The 19,220-nt window shown below is 47.5% G+C and overlaps 10 protein-coding genes across 10 annotated transcripts; 5 read left to right on the top strand and 5 right to left on the bottom strand.

Moving 5' to 3' along the window:
- Positions 1–1,039: 1,039 nt before the first annotated feature.
- TRV_04495 (uncharacterized protein) lies at positions 1,040–2,388 on the top strand (the record flags this gene model as incomplete). Its single annotated transcript, XM_003021375.1, has 2 exons — positions 1,040–1,130; positions 1,196–2,388. The coding sequence occupies 2 exons, from the start codon at positions 1,040–1,042 to the stop codon at positions 2,386–2,388; spliced, it is 1,284 nt and encodes a 427-aa protein (XP_003021421.1).
- Positions 2,389–3,733: 1,345 nt separating this feature from the next.
- TRV_04496 (uncharacterized protein) lies at positions 3,734–4,725 on the top strand (the record flags this gene model as incomplete). Its single annotated transcript, XM_003021376.1, has 2 exons — positions 3,734–4,267; positions 4,387–4,725. 2 exons carry the CDS (start codon positions 3,734–3,736, stop codon positions 4,723–4,725), a joined length of 873 nt encoding a protein of 290 aa, XP_003021422.1.
- Positions 4,726–5,202: 477 nt separating this feature from the next.
- Positions 5,203–5,899, bottom strand: TRV_04497 (uncharacterized protein; the record flags this gene model as incomplete). The annotated part of the gene is made up of 2 exons (XM_003021377.1): positions 5,203–5,684; positions 5,803–5,899. The coding sequence occupies 2 exons, from the start codon at positions 5,897–5,899 to the stop codon at positions 5,203–5,205; spliced, it is 579 nt and encodes a 192-aa protein (XP_003021423.1).
- A 1,068-nt stretch (positions 5,900–6,967) lies between these two features.
- Positions 6,968–8,560, top strand: TRV_04498 (uncharacterized protein; the record flags this gene model as incomplete). The annotated part of the gene is made up of 3 exons (XM_003021378.1): positions 6,968–7,453; positions 7,510–7,885; positions 7,944–8,560. 3 exons carry the CDS (start codon positions 6,968–6,970, stop codon positions 8,558–8,560), a joined length of 1,479 nt encoding a protein of 492 aa, XP_003021424.1.
- Positions 8,561–8,749: 189 nt separating this feature from the next.
- Positions 8,750–10,797, bottom strand: TRV_04499 (uncharacterized protein; the record flags this gene model as incomplete). The annotated part of the gene is made up of 3 exons (XM_003021379.1): positions 8,750–9,914; positions 10,017–10,660; positions 10,741–10,797. The coding sequence occupies 3 exons, from the start codon at positions 10,795–10,797 to the stop codon at positions 8,750–8,752; spliced, it is 1,866 nt and encodes a 621-aa protein (XP_003021425.1).
- Positions 10,798–11,572: 775 nt separating this feature from the next.
- TRV_04500 (uncharacterized protein) lies at positions 11,573–12,505 on the bottom strand (the record flags this gene model as incomplete). Its single annotated transcript, XM_003021380.1, has 1 exon — positions 11,573–12,505. One exon carries the CDS (start codon positions 12,503–12,505, stop codon positions 11,573–11,575), a length of 933 nt encoding a protein of 310 aa, XP_003021426.1.
- Positions 12,506–12,854: 349 nt separating this feature from the next.
- On the bottom strand, positions 12,855–14,136 carry TRV_04501 (AP-2 adaptor complex subunit sigma, putative; the record flags this gene model as incomplete). The annotated part of the gene is made up of 3 exons (XM_003021381.1): positions 12,855–13,412; positions 13,600–13,641; positions 13,825–14,136. 3 exons carry the CDS (start codon positions 14,134–14,136, stop codon positions 12,855–12,857), a joined length of 912 nt encoding a protein of 303 aa, XP_003021427.1.
- Positions 14,137–15,130: 994 nt separating this feature from the next.
- Positions 15,131–16,304, top strand: TRV_04502 (uncharacterized protein; the record flags this gene model as incomplete). Its single annotated transcript, XM_003021382.1, has 2 exons — positions 15,131–15,330; positions 15,386–16,304. 2 exons carry the CDS (start codon positions 15,131–15,133, stop codon positions 16,302–16,304), a joined length of 1,119 nt encoding a protein of 372 aa, XP_003021428.1.
- A 251-nt stretch (positions 16,305–16,555) lies between these two features.
- TRV_04503 (uncharacterized protein) lies at positions 16,556–17,479 on the bottom strand (the record flags this gene model as incomplete). Its single annotated transcript, XM_003021383.1, has 1 exon — positions 16,556–17,479. The coding sequence occupies one exon, from the start codon at positions 17,477–17,479 to the stop codon at positions 16,556–16,558; it is 924 nt and encodes a 307-aa protein (XP_003021429.1).
- Positions 17,480–18,394: 915 nt separating this feature from the next.
- On the top strand, positions 18,395–19,213 carry TRV_04504 (uncharacterized protein; the record flags this gene model as incomplete). Its single annotated transcript, XM_003021384.1, has 1 exon — positions 18,395–19,213. The coding sequence occupies one exon, from the start codon at positions 18,395–18,397 to the stop codon at positions 19,211–19,213; it is 819 nt and encodes a 272-aa protein (XP_003021430.1).
- Between the last annotated feature and the right edge of the window lie 7 nt (positions 19,214–19,220).

The following is a 19,220-nucleotide window of genomic DNA, read 5'->3' on the forward strand; positions in this document are numbered from 1 at the left end:
GATGTTCCAAGGTGCGACGAACGCAACTGCTTTTTTTGCCCGCGCTGGTCTCCGTAGTAAGGTTTGAACGAGTTAACCAATACGAGTCCATTGATTTGGCTTTACGATGATCAAAGGATCGATGTGTTGAGTGATGTTTATGTTATTTATGTTTACTTGCCACTACACTGGCATTTTCTCTCCAGCCATTTCTTCCTTACCCCATACCCCTATATTCTTTTTAACACTATTTACTTTGACTTTCACTTCTCTTTCTCTTCAACATTGCTTCATTTCTTGTTTCTATTTAAATACCGGCATTGCATGCGTGCATCTGTTTTGAGTCACTGCAATGTGTTACAAACTTGCGTTGCCTATTATGCTTTTTTAATAATGCCCTGTTCCTGAGCTTCTCGCATTTTATAACTTTTGCCCTATGCTATTCTTTGAAGGCTTGGATAAAGATATACGGCCATACATCATCTGCATCGCATCGGTTCTTTATTTCTGCTTCTTCTGCTCCTTTGGTGCTAAATCAAACACAGGATGTTACCCTCGTCACCAGTTCGAAAGATGAAACCTTTACCACAATATTTATACAGTATACAGTCCTCAAATACCGAGTACACATAGACATATATATATACATATAATGTGGATTTGCCCTTAGCACTCTCTCAATCCTCCCTTCGCTTTGTTTACTCGCATCCCATGCTGCCTTCCACTTTGGGCTGCTCAGCACAAGCCTATATCACGTGATATATGATACCTGAGTACGGTTAATACACAAGCGGGTAGTCTAGCCTTATGTGGTTTAGATCAGGGCCCTTTGGATACCTGGCCTTTTTGGCTGCTGACTAAGCGAATCAAGCTAGCACGAAACGAGAGAACAACAACCGGCGGGTTGAAGCTGGGGTTATCCGGATATCAAAAATGCTGGCGATGGCCGCATATTCGCCGTTAAGAAAGTAGCCAATTTCATTACCGACACTACTCTTAGAGCAGTTGATGCCTGTGCTGGACAAGCTGATATATATGCGATCTCATTGGCCGCTATCCAATGAACGGATTTGCGCATGATGGCCTTGACGAGGCCAACTTTGGAGCGCCTGATGGCATTGCAACTAAACTAAAGACATTCGATGCCTTTCGTAAGTTTTAACAAAATTAACATGCCTGTTAATATTTAGATTACATACTAATCGACCGCTTACAGCAAAGACGAAGCCGTCATATACCTCCACCAGCCGTGGTGGCGGGCTGTGGACAATTTTTGTAGCTATCATCTGCACCATCCTCTCCTGCTCCGAGCTCATAACGTGGTATCGTGGCCATGAAAATCATCACTTCAGTGTTGAAAGAGGGGTATCACAGGAGATGCAACTCAACATCGACACTGTCGTCGCTATGCCCTGCGATGATGTCCGAATAAATATCCAAGATGCGGCTGGTGACCATATTTTGGCTGGAGATTTATTAACGCAGGAGCCCACTAGCTGGGCCGCTTGGAACAGGGAAATGAATCAACGGCGTAGTGGAGGAAGCCCTGAGTATCAGACACTAAACAAGGAGGATTCTCTCCGGTTGGAAGAACAGGAAGAAGATCTCCATGTCGAACACGTCTTGGGCGAAGTAAGGAGAAGCCGAAAGAAGAAGTTCCCAAAGTCCCCCAAGCTGAAAAAATCCGATGCGGTGGACTCATGTAGGGTGTTTGGAAGTTTAGAGGGCAATAAAGTGCAAGGAAACTTACATATCACGGCTCGAGGCTTTGGATATTTTGAATGGGGAAGGGCTACTAACCCTCACAGTATGTCACTCTTACAGCCTATTATAACATGCATTCACGGAGATGCCAAAAACTTAACCGATCAGCTAACTAAATTGTTTCCAGGCCTGAATTTTACCCACCTCATCACCGAGCTCTCATTCGGCCCCCATTATGGCCGTCTTCTCAATCCACTTGATAAGACGGTTTCCTCAACATCCATAAATTTCTATAAATACCAATATCACCTCTCGGTTGTTCCAACAATATATACAAAGTCTGGCCACATTGATCCTAATCGTCGATCTCTTCCAGACGCGAGCACTATAACGGCCAAGGATTCCAAAACGACCGTTTCAACAAACCAGTATGCGGTAACCTCATACTCCCAGCCAATACAACCACGCATCGACGCTACCCCAGGTATATTTTTCAAATATAATATCGAGCCAATTCTCCTGATTGTCAGCCAAGAGCGGGATAGCCTATTAGCCCTAATGGTCAGGCTAGTCAATGTCGTATCTGGTGTGCTCGTTACCGGTGGCTGGCTGTTTCAAATCGGGACTTGGGCCATGGAAACCATGAGGAAGAGAAGAAGACTCGCATCAGATGGCTTATTAACAGGGAAACACGCAACAGATTAGTGGGTTGTCTCCGGCCCATGTGGCTGGATCGTGACGCACAAGAATATCTCCAGTCTTCTACTGATCCTATTTCTCCCCATTTTTCCTTTCTCTGTTAATTGTTTCCTAGGTTTTTTTTTTTTTTTTTTTTTTCTCCCCTTTGCTTTTCATCTCTTTTTGGAAATATGAATCGTATATCTCGGAGTTGGGGCGGTAGATTGCATTTCGAAAATATGATGTTACACCTATACTTTTTTTGGTCTCGGTTCTCAACAGAGCAAAAATATTCAGGGGTTGTGGGACATCCATGAATTAGCGCAAGAACAGCTCACTACCAAGCTATTTATCCCGAGAACCCTGCTTCTAGTTCAGTCAGCAGTCTTCATTATGAGTCCGTGGAGGATCTGCCCTTTCGCACTTCAGGGGAAAAAAAAACTCCCGAGAACTCCGGGTAGCCTGGACCGCTCCCTTTGACCAGCAGCAGCGTACGAAGCTTAGAAAAGATATGCCACGCATTGCGCCGCAAAGTTCTCCATCCCCCAGCCCGGACGGGTCAGAGGCCCCTGTTCCGCGAGCGGTCTTGCCCACGCGCACTAAATTTATTCACCAATTGCATGTGATGATAAGCCCAAGTTCTCGCGGAGGACAGATGCTTCCTTTAACATCAATGCAGGTGCTGCACCACACAGTCACTAGTTGTCAATGTACTAGTCCTGTAATATCTTGCGGATGCAAGGGCAGACTTGCGAGCAAACTTTCCGAGCTAAATGACGCATAATATCTTCCGCGTCGCATTTACACGGGTGTGCAACCAATAATGAACCCCCGGCTGGTGGTTGCATTTGAAATGGTTTCTTGGAGAACGTGGAGCCTTTGACAGCATGTATGCAAGATATCCCCCATTGTCAGTATCTGTTACGCCGGTTTTACGGTTTTCTTCTGCTCTCCCATCTGCACAGCATGGTTTGGTTATCTGTGCTGATGACGCAGTACTTCTTGTTGGAAATGTGTTGCTCTGCCTCTTGATAACTGAAGTGAGCGGGTGATCCTTGTTTGAGTGGCTGCGGCTTCTTTGATCTAGATTGGTTTGCCTGGTAACGAGTCTTTTCCCTGTCATGAATGCCTATATCGTGAGATGTTTAGGCCGTGACCTTCCTTCTTCCGCCCTCCTTGGCTGTTGAATTGAGAACCCCTGCCTCCAGCCGGTAGAACATGGGTCTGATCCCACTGCTTTCTTGGTTTTTTTACTTTCTTCTGGAAGCCAGAATCTCATATTGGCGGTTACACACATAATCTAGTCTCTTGCCCATCCAACTATCCATTGATCATTCCTCCTCCCCTTCTTCCCAACTAGTTACTGGTCGCAATGTTTTCATATCTAGGAAATAAGATAACCAGATGGCTTGGGTGCGGTGTAAAACCGAAATCCATTTCCACAGGAACAGATACCCCCGAAGCAACAGCCATAGACTCAAACAGCAATCTAGGGAAGACTAAACCGGTGATCCTCATCATTCATGGCGCATGGCAGCATCCAGCGTATTATCAGACCTTTGTCCAAGTGTTACAATCACGAGGTTATGAGACGCATTGCCCGCGTTTACCGAGTTGCAATGGTCAGGTTCCGCCTACAAAGTCACTCGAAGATGATGTCCACTTCATACGCCAATTCACAGCCCAGCTTACAAACGCTGGCAAGTTAGTTGATGTCATTATGCATTCGTATGGCGGGATAGTTGGAACCGACGCGCTTTGTAAATTTGGTATTGCAGAGAGATCCAGAAGAGGATTTGCGGGTGGAGTAAGGAATCTGATATACCTGACAAGCTTTGTGCCTCATAAAGGACAGAGTTTGGTAGGAATCTTCGAAGGCCAATCGTTACCAACTGTTAAAATCAACGTAAGTCCAAGTCGACTTGATTTTGACACTGCTTTTTCTTTGTCGTTCTCGCGCACTTTTCGTACTCTCTCCTGGTTTTCCATGAAATTTATATACTGATATCTCCGATCAATTGTTAGGAAGAAACGAACCTCATATCAGCAACCGATCCAATTCCGATGTTTTACAGCGACTTGCCGAGTGAAGAAGCAGAGTACTGGGTGAAACAAATGGTTGCTCACCCGTATTCGGCGCAGTCCACTCCAGTCAGCAATGAAGCATTTCGAGAACTTCCAACCTCATACATTGTTTGCGAGAACGATAAGGGTATCTTGCCTGAAGTGCAGCAAATGATGATTGAAAGACTCAAGGTTGCTGGTGTTGATGTGCAGGTCAAACGATGCCGCGGAAGCCATAGCCCTTTCCTAAGCATGCCCAATGTCACGGCAGATATCATCGAAAATATTTCAAATGCGTGACATCTTGCTCTCAGCATCGTCTTACCTTCCAAGAAATGGTGGAAATATGAGATATGGTACGGAGTACAATTCGTCCAATGCCCATGAAAGTCGCACCATGATATACGAATTATGGAAGCTGCTTCATCCCTCCTCTCATTTCCCACTGTTTCACGCTGTCCCATGTATTTATTGACCAACATCGATGTCTGGTCGATGTGAAAAGATTTGTTTGTCCAACAGTGAAAATTGACTACGGGCGGGATAAACCTTAAAACAACAGTCTATTAATTACGTAACTAAGTTTAATGTCACGTGCAGTTATCAAGCATGGAGGAACTTGTTAACGACATGAAACAATTATTGAGTGAAACAAGAGTTTTAAAACATAAGATCTCATCAGCCTGACATTGAATGATTCGTTTTCCATCGCATTTTCTCGGGGAGGCCGTAATCCTCATGCCAAGGAGGCTTCCAATTATACCACTTATGTGCTGCTTAGGCATAGACAACAACTGCGGCCATTGCAACCACTGCACCCACAGCCTGAGGGAGAGGAACACGAACATACCCGGCAGCACCAGTGTACTGTGCTGGAGGTGCAGTACCTGATGTGCGTGGTCCATCACAATGCCAGTGGTCACCGTGGGGCTCACAGCCGACGGACTCTGTTGGGCTAGGCTTCAGAGTCTTGGTGCTTGATCCGGTAGCATAAGGTGCAGTAGATGTCGTGACACGAGGTCCATCGCAATGCCAGTGGTCACCGTGGGGTTCGCAGCCAACGGACTCTGTTGGGCTAGGCTTCAGAGACTTGGTGCTTGATCCGGTAGGATGAGGCTCAGCAGATGAAGTGACGCGAGGTCCATCGCAATGCCAGTGGTCTCCGTGGGGTTCGCAGCCGACGGACTCAGTTGGGCTAGGCTTGGTGGGAGTTGCCATTCCCTCATGGCCTTCAGCGTGCGAAGTGATTGCAGTAGCAGCTGCTGAGGTCGCAGGGGCTGGGCCCGCACAGTGCCTGACGGATATGTTAATACTTGACTGTCCTCCAACTAATAATGGTCCAGCTGAGTTCTTACCAATGGTCACCATGCGGCTCACATCCCACTGACGCTGTAGGAGAAGGTGGAAGTGTGCCTTCGGCGAAGACTACACTGAGTGCAGAAAATGCAACAAGGAAATATCCAACGGTCTTCATGGTGACAGATATTGTGTGTAGTCCGTGTTCGAATCAAGGGCACAAGTGACTGTAGAGCATGCTCCAACGATGATGGTCCTGGACGCCTTTTTATATTTGGACTTCCAGTCCCAGAATGCCTACGTTGAGCACTCTATACGAACTTATTGCTCCCCGGGTCCTTCTTTACTGGCCTCTCTCGCTCGGAGAATACCTTTCGATCCCGCGCTATGGGGCCTTTAGGCCCCGATCTCTCTGCCACCAACCAGCACCTCCGCAGTCCAAGCTTTGCACAAGCAAGTTTTCTTTTTTTTTTTCTCACCTCATTATGATGGATTCGACTTGATTCGATGTCGCTTCGTACTTAAAGCCCGAGGAACAGAGAGAATAAGCTCGAAGCGAAAAAATAAAGGAAATGTTCCCTTGGCATACTACAAGGTACTCAGGGCCACTTCAATACACTGGTCAGCAGAGAAATACACTCAAATTTTCATCATTCCTTTATCTCTATGGCTTGAAAGCTCCTTAAAGAATTTTTAAGCTATTCATATCCAGGACTATTATTAATAACGGAGTCGCCAATAAAACTCTCGGAAGCTCCTCACAGCAATGCCTCCTACTATTAAAGCCAGTGGAGAGATTTTATTCGATTCAACACTGTTGCCAGCTCTGTATTTTCCATCTACTTCTATACTGATATGTTATCACAAGGTCCTCATTTTGTGTCTGGAGCTATATTCAAGATGGGTCAAAAAGGACCCTTAGGTCTCTCCGACTGTGGAGATGCATGACAGCACCGACGCAAATTTTATCTATTTTTTTTAATCTTATCTTGTTTTTCCATAGTTATCTTCCTCAGCTAACTAACTACCTCGGTCACTTATGCGATAGCCTTGAATAGAAAAATTTGCTCGCAGGGTTCACAGCAACCCTCGTAGCTACCCCAAACTCATTTGGATCCTTCCGTCATTGAAAATTCAAACATGAGTCCATGGAAATGTCAGAGGCTATTCGGATTCTTGCAGTCATTAATCCTCCTTTTTGCCCTCGACATTATACCCAAACATATTTAGTGAACTTATCATCGAAATGACTCGGCCATACGCTCTCATCTCTCTCGCCCTATCGATAGTAATCGGCTTGGCTCTAGTTTCGATTCTTGATGACATCACTAACCCAACTCTTCGAAGCGATGTTAAACCGGCAATTTACAAGCTGGCAGGGATCAGTGCTCTAACTTCCTCCCTTAAGCAATACATTCCAACAAGCTATCTACGCCTTGCTCCCCTGCGAGCTGGGCTCCCGGCATACTACCAGCACTCAAGTGGTTACAATGCTACCAGTGTGAATAGAGAAAAACTAAAGGGGAAAACGATTAGTACTCGACAATTGGAAGAGAAGTCTCGTCTGAGAGATCGAATGAAGAGGGATAACAACAATAAATGGGACTCATCGCATCCACGATATCGGCTGTTGACAGCCATGCATGGCTTTGCTCGGTACAAAGATAGAAATTTAGCCGAAGCTGATCGATGGAGTACTTTATATTTGAACTCCCCCATGCGCCACCGCAAAGTAAGTCTCGTTCTACCACTTTTTACACTGACTGTCTAACGATATACTTCCAATAGTTCATTGAATCTACTGTAGGGTACACCTCAAAACTGAACAAGGTTAAAGACTTGTTTACCGAAAACGATGTCCTCGCCCAGGCAATCCTAGCCCATGCCCTGGATTTTTATGAGGTCGAACGAGCTGAACTAGACCAGTTCATCCAAGAGGCTGAGTTCAATGGCATTGTGGCCGACAAGACCAGCACATCTCAAGCCATGAAGCATTTCGTGAGGGATTGGTCTACAGAAGGGCTGTTCGAAAGGGACGCGGCCTTCCCCTGTGTGTTGGAAGCCCTGCAAAATTATACTGTCCGTTCAGATGATAGACCTCTTCGCGTCCTAATTCCTGGTTCTGGACTAGGCAGGTTAGCACACGATGTCTCGAAATTGGAAGGTATTTGCGACCAACTAATTAACTGGCTGCTTTCTGTTCTAACAGTTAATTCCTCTAGGATTTGAGGTTACTTCTAACGAATGGTCTTCATATATGAACATAGCGTACCGTTATGTCGAGGCCTTGCAGCTCTTAAATTCAGAAACATTTTTCCCCTTTATTGACTGGTGGTCACATCAGGCTTCCACTGCAGACCTCCTTCGACCCGTTCAATTCCCCGACACCATTCCTTACCATGCGAACGGTTCGCTAGACCGTTCTCTCGTCCACATCGAAGGGGACTTCAACTCTATGCATTATGGCCTCCCAGCAGCCGAGACCAAATACGACGTCGTGATAACACTCTTTTTCATCGACACTGCTAGAAATCTTATGTCCTACTTCGAGACTATTCAAGACTCCTTGAATGAGGGAGGCACTTGGATTAATCTTGGTCCGCTCCTTTATGGAAGTGCCCCATTCTTGCAACTTTCTTTAGATGAAATTGTTGATGTATGTGAGCACCTGGGATTTGAGTTCCTTGATACGTCTTCAAAATGTGGTGCTACTACTCTTGACGGGAGGAAAATCAGGAGCAAGGAAGTGCCTTATGGCCTGAGTGATCGATCTTTATCTAAGAATGCCTACAAAGCTCAATTCTGGGTTGCAAAGAAGGGGAAAGCAGTCCCGCCATAGTCATAGATATATGAGGAATGAAGTCGATGTGGATTTTATAGGCGGCGGATTAGTTGGTTGACGGATGAATGCCTAGTTTTGGAATATGTAAACAAGTTGTGTTAAGAACTGGGCCAGCCATGTATCCAAAACATACAAATCAGCCCAATAGGTGTCTTTAGGGTCCGTCAGTTGTTATGTATAAAACGATTACGCTTCAAAAATTTCACCTAACCCTATTCCTACCCCTTGCGCTCCATATCGGCACTCAACCAAATCTAGCCTCCATCCTTTCCAATTCTTCAGCTTTGCTTTTATCTCTCGGGCCCATTCCACACGTTTTTTAGCTTCTTCCTCTTCTTGGGCACGAGCAAATGCATCTTCATCAAACGCATCGTCATCTAAAAATTCCTCATTTGGATCTGTATGGGAACCGTAATCGAAGCTCTTATGTCCTCTATCATGATCTTGAGCACCAGTGAACGCCGCAATGCCACTTTGCAATACTGTTGCAAAGGATGAGTGTTGCTGTGGCCTGTGGCTGATGCTGCGACGACCAGCGTAGCTGTGACCCCCTGGCGCACCGCCTGTGAGATCGACATCATCAAATGTGCCTGAAAAGGATTTCCTATCTGCCGAGGGACCTTCACCATCATTCTGAGAAGAGAGTTCACGTTTGCGTTCTTTCCAAATGCCTCGTCGAAGATCAAAAATTTCTCCCTCCAGATCCCGAACTTTCCGTTCAAGTCGCTGTCTTTCCTCGTCTTCTAACTCATCTAGACCTTCATCAGCCCCAACTCCCGATGCCTCACGTTTCTTTAGTCGGTCTCTTTCTTCCTTGAGCCTTAGGTTTTCATTTTCGGTTGTTGTTATCTTTTTCGTGAGCATAGCCACATCCTTCTCGAATTTATCCCGTTCCTTCATACGGGTTTGATGTCGACTTTCGGACTCCTTATGCAGGTTGCTTAAGGCTTGCAGTTTCTTCTCAAGTAGATCTGCCTTTTTATCCGCTTCAGCTTTAGCTTCCTCAGTTTCCTTGATCTGGCGTTCTAGGCTCTTAATGAGGGTTTCAGTGGATGTTTTGTCCACCCCTTCTTTAACTGCCTTTTCTGCTGCTCGGCTTACAGCTTGTTTGGCATCGGCAAGCTCTCTCTGTGTCTTCTCTAGTGCGCTTTCACTGCGTGATAGCTTCTCTTCCAAAGCTGAGATTTGTTCCTGGTGGGCTGAGGAGCTGGTGGATTGTGAGTTCAGTTGTGCTCTGAGGTTGGATATCTCCATCTCCATGTTTTCAATAGTCGCTGACTTCGCGTCTAGTTGACTTTGCAACTCAGATGGCGAATCTGGACTGCCTGATACAGCGGCACTGTTTGATGGTCTATGCGTGCGGGTATGAAAATGAGAGTTCTGCCGTTGCAAAGCACTAATTTCCGCTTTCTATGACCGAAGTTAGCAGACACTCCACAAAATAGGAATATACTTGCTACCGACAAGACTTTCTACTTCCTCTGCTTGTTTCTCCGCCTTTGCAAGCTTCTCCTTCAACTCAACGGTTTCAGCACTGGATTCACGTAAATCATCAAGTTCTTCCTCAGACTTCTTCCACTTTGCATTTGTCGCTTCCACTTCTTTTTCCAACCTCTTGTTTTCCTTCTCTAGTTCTTCCAGCCTTATAGCTTGTTTTCTAAACACTTCTGGCGCTGTGCTGCCATCAGGGCTCAGAGGTAGTGTGGGGGATTTAACGCCCGATGAGCCCGGGCTGACCACTGGAACTTTCGAATCCTGGCGAAAGGACGAAGAGCGGAGCTTGGATTGAACGGATATCGAGGGTTGGCGGCCATGGGATCGGGTTTTGGGCAAAGATTCCCCGCCTTTGTCTTCCTTGTTATTAGATTCATCCACTTGATCTTCAGTAGTAACTGGTGTTTCCGTAACTGCTTCTTCGGTATTATCTTTTTCAGCATCCTTTGGAGTCTCCGTCTCAGCTTGCTTTTCGGTGTCTGGTTCCTCCGGTTTGGAGTCTGGAGAGGGTCCTTTGTCTCCCGCTTCCGCTGAAGCAGCAGCTTGTTTACTGGATTCCCCTTTCTTTCCCTTCTTTCCCTTTTGCTTTTGCATTTGCGCTACCTAAATTAAAACCAAGTGATGGTCAGTCCTATATCAATGGAGCTGGCGCGTGCGCATTGGGATTAGAACTATGAACACACCCTTTTCTTGGCAGCGGCAAGCTTCTCAGCACGATCTTTGTCGTCCGTGTCCGCCATTGTGTCCGAAGGCAGGTGATGCCGTTTGGGAGTGATACTATTAAAACCAGCAAGGTATATTGAAGCTCTGAAGGTGTTTACCTTGTTCTTATCAAACCGATGTTGGACGATGCTACATGCTACCCAGTAATTGGTTAAAATATTCTTACGTAATTGGAAAGCAGCCACATCATGTGACAATCACATGATTACAGATTAATCAACTCCGGTTTCATCCATTGGGAAGTTTTCGGATCGAACACCAACAACGCTCGGCTCCCGAAGTGCATGTAGAAGGCATCATAGTATTTCTGATAGTTGACAGTGTTGAGTAACAAGTATAAGCAGCTAGTTATGTCTACTTGCCGAAGGCATGGTATTCCATAAACTCCACGCCTAATAGCCAGCAAAAGACACATAAGGATAAAGGGCAAACCAAAAAGAATCTCGATCACAAATAACAACCGATCGAACAATCACATCATTAAATGAATTACGAAAAAGAGGGCATGATGAAGAACAGAGAGGAGTAAAACGGTGCCAGCGTGACTAGTAAGCTGAGTTTCAATCGGACACTCAGATGGCTAGTTGCCTTAGCACTGGGTACTTTGACAGAGATCAGTGCATAGATAACCAACCCAGTCATCAAATGGCGTTGATATAAAAATCGTCACGAGCATGCATTATTGCGGAAGGATAATAAGGAGTCAATCAATAACACGGAATATCAAATGGGTAAAAACAAGTTCCAATCAAGGTTGAACTTGGGTAATTCTGGAAATAGGAGGTGTTGCAGTTACACTTCCATAGAGTCGGCAATTTCTTCACTCAGAGCACGGACGGTAGGCTTACTACCGGACTGCGAGCGTAGATCATCATCGCTAAGAATATAGTTGTCATATTCGTCCACAACTGGGCGGGCGGGCTGAGATGGCTGTCTTTCTTCTTCGTCGGCGCTGAATTCATCCATCTCATCGTTTGCGCCATCACCGAACCAGTACTTGGCGCGCTTTCTGGCACCCGTATCATGGGAGACGTAGCCATCATCCTCGACATTCCGCTTGCCTGGGACTGGAGTGGCTGTTCCATCGGCCGGTAGCTGGCTGAGAACGCTGATGCCACGCAAGTAGATGTAGCAAACACGCTTCCTAACTTTGTTGAAGAAGAAATAGTTGAGGCTCCATATGGTGCCCTCTTCGCCGTCGTATGGGTCCTCGTCCGGGCTATAGCAGTATATACTGCACTCCTTGAGGGACATTTGATTATCAATGATCCTCCACATTCTAGGACCCCATGAATGGGTCGTTGCCGACATGTGCGGAGAGGATGAGGTTGGGGTAGGTGGTGTGACATCACGAGCCAACTGCGGGCGGAGATTAAACAGGGTAGTATCAATAGTATCCATGACTCTCCGTAAGTTCTTCTCCCGGCGGAAGTCAGAAGGTCGCAGGACATGAGAAAAGTCATAGTCGGGGTGACTTGCGTTAAGTGTAGCGATAAGATAAGCGTACGTTCTGCGGCTGGAATGCTCACTCAAGGGTCCAAACGGGCTAGAACGTGAGAGATTGAGCGACATGGCCGCGGAAGACGCATTTGGTGGTGAGAGCGAGGCGGAGAGCCGTAAAAGCGATTCATACTGCGTTTCCAAGGAGGTCTCGATGTTCTTGTACAGCTTCTTATCACCACTTGCGGCCTTCGTTGTGTAAAGATCACAGCCGCCCACGACCATACAATCGGGTGTGTCAAAGTTCAGCGCCCTGGTCACATCGTCAAACTCGCTCAAAGGGAGGAACTAGACGCCGTGAGTGTCAGCAAGCTACCGAAGAGGGTTCTGTGTCGTTGTCGAACAACAGATGTTCAGTGCCAGACCTTCATGGTGTCAGGTATTGACCAACAGGATATGCGTGTTTATATTTCCCAGATTCGTGTGTCTTGAGTGTACGTGGTTGTGTTGATATGTTGTTGGAGCTCTTATCGCAAGGATGTGTCGATAGCGGTGATACGGAGCGAGCAAAACAAGCGTTTCTGGGGTCGGGATCTCTCTTGACTGAGGCACTGCTGTCACGCAGGTTACCGCCTCAGCGGACGTGGTGGTTCTTCTTCTTCTTAGTGTTGCTCTTGCTGAAGCAAGTCAAACAGCGGTACGAGTTATCCAGGCTGGCTGCAAGGACAACGCATACGGATCGACTACGCCAGACGACGAGGCCGTCTAGCAAGAAAGGGGAGTCATGGCAACGGCAATACACACAAAGTAAAAGTAAATGAGTAGCAGTGACTATAGATTGGGCAGTGAAGATGAGCGAAGCGCAAAAAGCGACAGAGAGAAGGGAGAGGAAGAGGAAGAGAGGGGAGCGAGCAGCGCGCCGGGAAGGACGAGAAGGAAGCCCAGAAGTTGGGAATATGGGAGCAACGCCCCAGTCACGTGAGGATGTCTGACCAGTGACGTCGAGCGATTGTTTCACGCGATTATGGCAGCAAGGAAGGCCGGGAGACGAAGGGACGACGAGCAGAGAGGGGAGGATGTCGAGGAATGGACGGTGGTGCAGATGCAGGTGCTGGCTGTTATGCAGTGATGCTGGGGCTGCTGGAGCGTGGACAGCATGATGACGATGATGGTTAGCCTGAGAAGGGGTTCGCTGGAAGCGGCCAGGTAGAGACGATGCTGAAGAAGTAAGGAGACGGCAGACCTCAGAGTCCCAGGGAATTCATCGCCTTGACTCTGTCGTCCTCGTCCTATTTGTTGATGAAAGAGTCAAATTAGTCATGTCGTATATACACTGTCCGAGAAACGCCGGGTATAAACTGTGGCCCTAAACAAGATACAAGCAAGCAATGAGAACACGAATCAAGGTGTGCCGACGGCCGCTACATGATTTTCGTGATGATATCCTGTTCAACCTGAAAAGCAGAAAGGAAGAGCAAGGGGTTAGCAACGAAAACAACGCAAGCAAGACAGAGGCTGGCAGGAGGAGCGAGAATCTCTTTGGCGGCTGCTTAGAGTGCTCATTCAACCCCCAGGAATGGAGAATTAGAAAAATTCCCGCTTACCTCCATGTCTTCTAGGCTGTCCTGCTGACTGATGCACCGCAGCACGTTCTTCTTGCTACTCTCCTGCATCTCTCCCGCCAGCAGGAGCTCGTCGAGGATAAAGTAGGCCTTTTGGAAGTTGAAAATAATGTCCAGCTCGCAGACATTGCCATAGTACTTGTCCATCTGCTCGACATATCGGTGGACGATCTCTAGGGTTATCAGCTCATTGTCGGTGGACGAGCAGCCGGCGATGAAGAAGAGGGAGGCATATCGGCGGTACACCACTTTCGAATCTAGGAGACACCGCACTTTGTTAGCCGCATGGTACATGAACAACTTCATACAGGCGTATGCTGCAGCAGAAAAGAGCAAGGTATAAGGCCAAACTCACCCTTGTATTCAAGAAAATTGCACATCCGCGTCCGTCGTGAGAGGACCAGCTGGGTGACATCTTTGATGATCTTCGCCTTATCCTTTGGCGAAAGCGTCGTAAACCATTTTGCCAGACGCTACATGAACCACAATACGGTCAGAAAAAGTATCTAAGATGAAAGACGTCCTCCGTATGATAACGAGGTTGTTGTCTGTCCAAAGGGGGAGAGCTGCTTGTGGGAACGAAAAAGGGACGGGAGGGAGGTTTTGCTTCAAGGTGGGTGACGAGCGTGGGTAGCTGGTGTACTGACCACCTTGCCCTGACGAGAGAGCAGAATTAAATAGCTGGAGATGAGAGTCAGTCAGTCTATTCCATCGCCAGCTAGCCAGGCAGTGAGACTTACTTGATCGCCATTATGTTGCTTTATTTCTGCGGTCGTTCGACGTGGGGAGGAGAAGAATGTCGACAAGTTTTGTGTTATTTTCTTTGCCTATGAAAAATGTTTGGAGGGTCACTTTGACGCCAAGACGCAAAGAGCCGCGCGATCAGAAGCGCCGGCAAAGACGAGCATTGATATTGGCTATTACGGCCGCTCTGTATACTATTCTAGTCGATAAAAAAGAGAGGAGCACTGGTAGATGGCATCTGGTTGTTGATGCCGGCTGACGGCCTGAGAGAACTGAGTATTGTGCTGCATGGTAGAGTACGGAGTAGTAGCTACACACAGATGCACTCCATGCACATTATAGTAAGGACGAAAATTGACACCGTCAATGGGCTTCTATATCCATCCTCCTCACCTTGACTCCATGGTGTATCCTCACCATCCTATGCTCCTATGCGTCTTCCTTCCATCTTCTATTCTATGCCACCGATAGTTAAAAATATCCTGACTAAGCCTGCAAAAAGCCGTCCGTAAAACTTCCGAGGCTCCCCCCACCAAAGGGGAAAATGACATCCCGCATTACAAATGCAAGGGAAGGATTCTGTTTCCACGGTGTTCGAGTTCCCTTCGAGCCGGGATGTTGTTTGTCTGGTGCTGGCTGTTTATATAGAAGAGTGCACCTTGCGACCTTCGTAGCTGGAGAACACACTCAAGGCAGGACTGACAGTGATACACCAGCAAAGATGAGGTTGATACTCTCTACCGGGTAAGTCTGCACAGCCGTAATGCGCGCGAAAATCAGTACTGACCCTTGCGGATAGAAACATCGTCAGCAGTGGACCGTCTGTCCTCAGAAGACCGGCGACAGAGAAGTCCAATGTGGAATTTCTGAACTCGCTACGATATAACTTCGTCTCCGCGCAAGAGATCGAACCCTCACACACCAACTCGCCATGCGAAGAGACACATTCGCCGCCCCAGAAGCTCTCATATAGTGACTATACTACCTGGACTTCCAGAGATGGCGACACGCTATATGTTCCCTCCCTAGACTTTTCAATGTCTGGCCTGTCTGAAGATCGTTCGCAGTACGATGTCACCGTGAAGCTTTTTTATCTTCCGGGAGTACCAGCGCAGCGGAGATGTCAACATGCGCGGGAATCAATCGATCTGGTCCTCAAGGAGCTGCATATAAGCTGCATAGATCTGTTGATCGTTTCGTTTCCAGAGGTCACATTTGATGCGGATGATGAGGGCGAAGAAGAGCTGTCAAACGGCGAAGAGAACGGGTCGGAACTAGACAACATTGTCAAGACATGGCGGGCCTTGGAGGCCATGCATGAGCAAGGGATAATAGCTCAACTCGGCATAGCTGAATTTGACAGTTCACGCCTCGCGAAGCTCCTGGCACAAACAAAGATTCGGCCCAGTGTCGACCAGATCAACGTCAAGGATTGCTGCGTCGTTCCGAAATCGTTGATCCTTTATGCAAAACAAGAGAACATCGAGCTCCTTACACACAATGACTGCACGGATATCCTTCCCCGGGGCACAACTCGAGACCTGCTATCTCGCACCGAAAAGGGTGCCGGTATACTTGCTGCCACAGCTGGCGCCGACGATGGTGGTATAAAAGGTGATGTCGATCCCCAGTGGGTCATCAAGTATACCGCTGTGGTCAAAGACAGAGGTGTGATTGAGAACAAGGGATATTTTGCCCTTGCAGATGTCGGGCCTTGATCAAGAAACCTTGTGGGCTGGTTATTCTCTATATATGTTTCCCTGTCATTTTTTTTTTTCCCCCGGTTACCCTTGATGTAAGCGTGAGCGTTTCCAAGTACTTCAGCACAAATATAGACAATAATTCTGCAGAATACCCGCTGTGTACGATACCAGTATGTGAATACTTTGCTGTTGCATATCATGGCTTGGATTTCGTTCAGAAACTGTAAACGCTGAGCTGTATCCGCGTTCCCTGTAAATGACAATACTTATCCGATCATGCTCCTCTTTCGCCCTCTCAGCCGTACTTCCTCTAGTCTTTTCAAGACCGACTTGGCGGCTTTGAAGCTCTCTCCATATCCATCAAGGACCTCTTGGAATAACCCCTCAGTTCTGGGGTGGGAACTGGCAAACGCTCGCTCCAGAACGTACAAATCCACGGCTCTATCTTCATCCTGGACGCTCTGACTGGCAAGCCCAAAGTCAATGAGAACTATCTCTCCATCCAAGGAGGGCAATTTGTTCCCTGGTTCTAGATGCTTGGTATCCGTTTCGCGAGGAGCCGTCTCAGCTGACACACCGCTAGCTGGTGGCCGTAACATGAGATTACTCGTCGTCAAATCGCCATGTATGATTCCAGTCTTATGCAGCAGCCCGACGGCACTTCCGATCTTTCGGAGAAGGGTGCATATCTTCTTTTCACTTTCCTTCACTGCCTCAGCACAGACGCTAACATCCGTGTCAGCTGTTCCTCGCTCGTCTAGCGCGCTGCTGGACTTTATCCATTTCTCCCAGCTGTCCACGACTTGTCTGACTACATCCCCATCAATCCATTCCATAAGCAGCCAGCCACCATTATTTGCACTATTCCCTTCTTTACTTTCAGTGTCTGGCTCGGGATTGTTCCCCCAGTCCGCTGCCAAAATGCCAGGTACTGGGGCTCCTTCTCTAGCCAGTTTGGCCATGCATCTCGCTTCCTGTAAAATTCGCTGGCGAGTTAATCGGCGGTCGAGTATCGGGTGACGATATGGCTTCAACGGGCGCACTTTTAATGCTGCAGGGATAGAAGGATGCAGAAAATGAGTTTTATATAGTCGGGCTTCTGCGCCTTGGGCAAGCAAGATAGGTACACTCGCGGGGTCACAGTAGGTAAACGGCCGTGGAAGCGGCGGAGGAAGTTGGATCTCTGCCATGTCGTTATTGCTGCGTGTATGCTGGTTAGTATGTATCTAAGGAGTATGTCCTTAACTGTTCGGCAAAAGCAGTTCTGACTGTTCTGCGGGATCTCTCTTGTTGGTTCCTTCGTGTGCTTACATTTTTCTACTTAGGTGACTTACCTAATCTAGAGACCCATGTCTTCGGGGGTTGGTTGCCCCACAGGGTTTTGCGCTACCTAAATCGGGTTTAGCGCCATATCGCTCCTTCGACGTCTTAGTAAGCAAGTCTTCATTTTCGTTCGCTGATAATCCTGAATATCAATTTGTCAAATCATCGTTCTATAACACAAAATCAAGCAACTGTGATGAAGGGGTCAAGTCTGGTAGGTTTTGGGTTGAGTTGTTGTGATAAAGTTTCTGTATTCCAAGAGGAGATTCAGCTGGGATTAGAACACGGTGCTGCAGTCCCGCTGGAAGGGCTGGAGAATGGTTCGTAAGTGTTTAAGGGCAGCCGCACGGTCATCCCAAGGATACCCGAGGGTTGGCAATTGATTTTCTCGTCCCCGGTATTGGTGACGGATGGAATGGTAGTGGAGGCGGAAAGTTTGGAGATGATGGCCCTGACCGTTGCTATACAACTTCCATACTTATACCGGATTCCTCAGGTTTGAGGTGACAACCCGCTGACAGGAAATTTGGAACTAAAAAGGGGCAGCCTGGGCTTTGCGCGCCCGAGATATTGCATACTCCCTGATTATTTGGCACTGGAAGTCTTGCCTTTGTGGTACTCCGTAGTCTACCCCCTCCCTGGGCGCTGTCCAAACAAACATCATCACAGCAACCATCACACCCAGGACACGACATTGACCACATCTTCTTTCTGCTCTTTTCGTCTCTTGTTCCTTTGGCAAACTACATACAAGTACTGCTGACCCTTTGGTTTGTTCAAACATGTCACATTTAGCAGCAGCCAACGCTGTACAGCCTGGTAACCATATCCGCTCTCTCCCACTTGGCGAGCCCTTGATACATGCTGTTTCGTGTCTCCTGGATTCCAGCGGAGTCCCAAACGTTCTATTGGGAAACTACCTTCTCACTGTCTATGGAATTCCGTCGCTAAGCAATGTACGTGATGAGTGGCCTGCCGCAACTTCGTTGGGGAACCGTGGCACTGACATTTTGCAGGATGCTTCGTTTGCAGTACCTGATGATAAGATACCCCAAGCGCGAAAGCTCCTTAACAGCGCTGCTGGTTTAGTCTCCTGCACGGACCAGAACTGTATCATTGTTACAGTTCGATCCCGTCCTCCTCCCATCAACCATTTCCACTTGGACACAGAAGACACGCATATCTATCTATACCCGCTGTCCGAAGTTCTTCCAAACATTCCCAGTATCCCAGGTGCCGGAGACAAAATCATCTCCGCGTCGGATCTTGGTTGCCTTCCTGGGCCAATAATAGGCTATGGCAAGGGTGTGTTTGCTCCAGAGTACAGCTCCGTGCGTGTGCCTTCATTTTCCTGCTTCCTGGAAGTCTGCCTCGTCAACTACGCACACCTTGCTCGAGGCATTGAGGATAATCCAGGATGCTGCTATGACCTCCACTACATGAGCTGGGCATCGTATCTCGTACAATACGTCCATTCACGCGGGTACCTCAACCTTGACTTGCTTCAACCGGTGTTCAGAGACTTTATGATTAATGGCTTTTTGGAAAATAGTACTGCTGGATTTGTGACAGCGAGGGAGAAACTCATTGCCTCTGTCTAATTTGAGT

The sequence above is a fragment of the Trichophyton verrucosum genome (assembly GCF_000151505.1).
Source record: "Trichophyton verrucosum HKI 0517 chromosome Unknown contig00351_1.f1.exp, whole genome shotgun sequence".
NCBI lineage: Eukaryota > Fungi > Ascomycota > Eurotiomycetes > Onygenales > Arthrodermataceae > Trichophyton > Trichophyton verrucosum.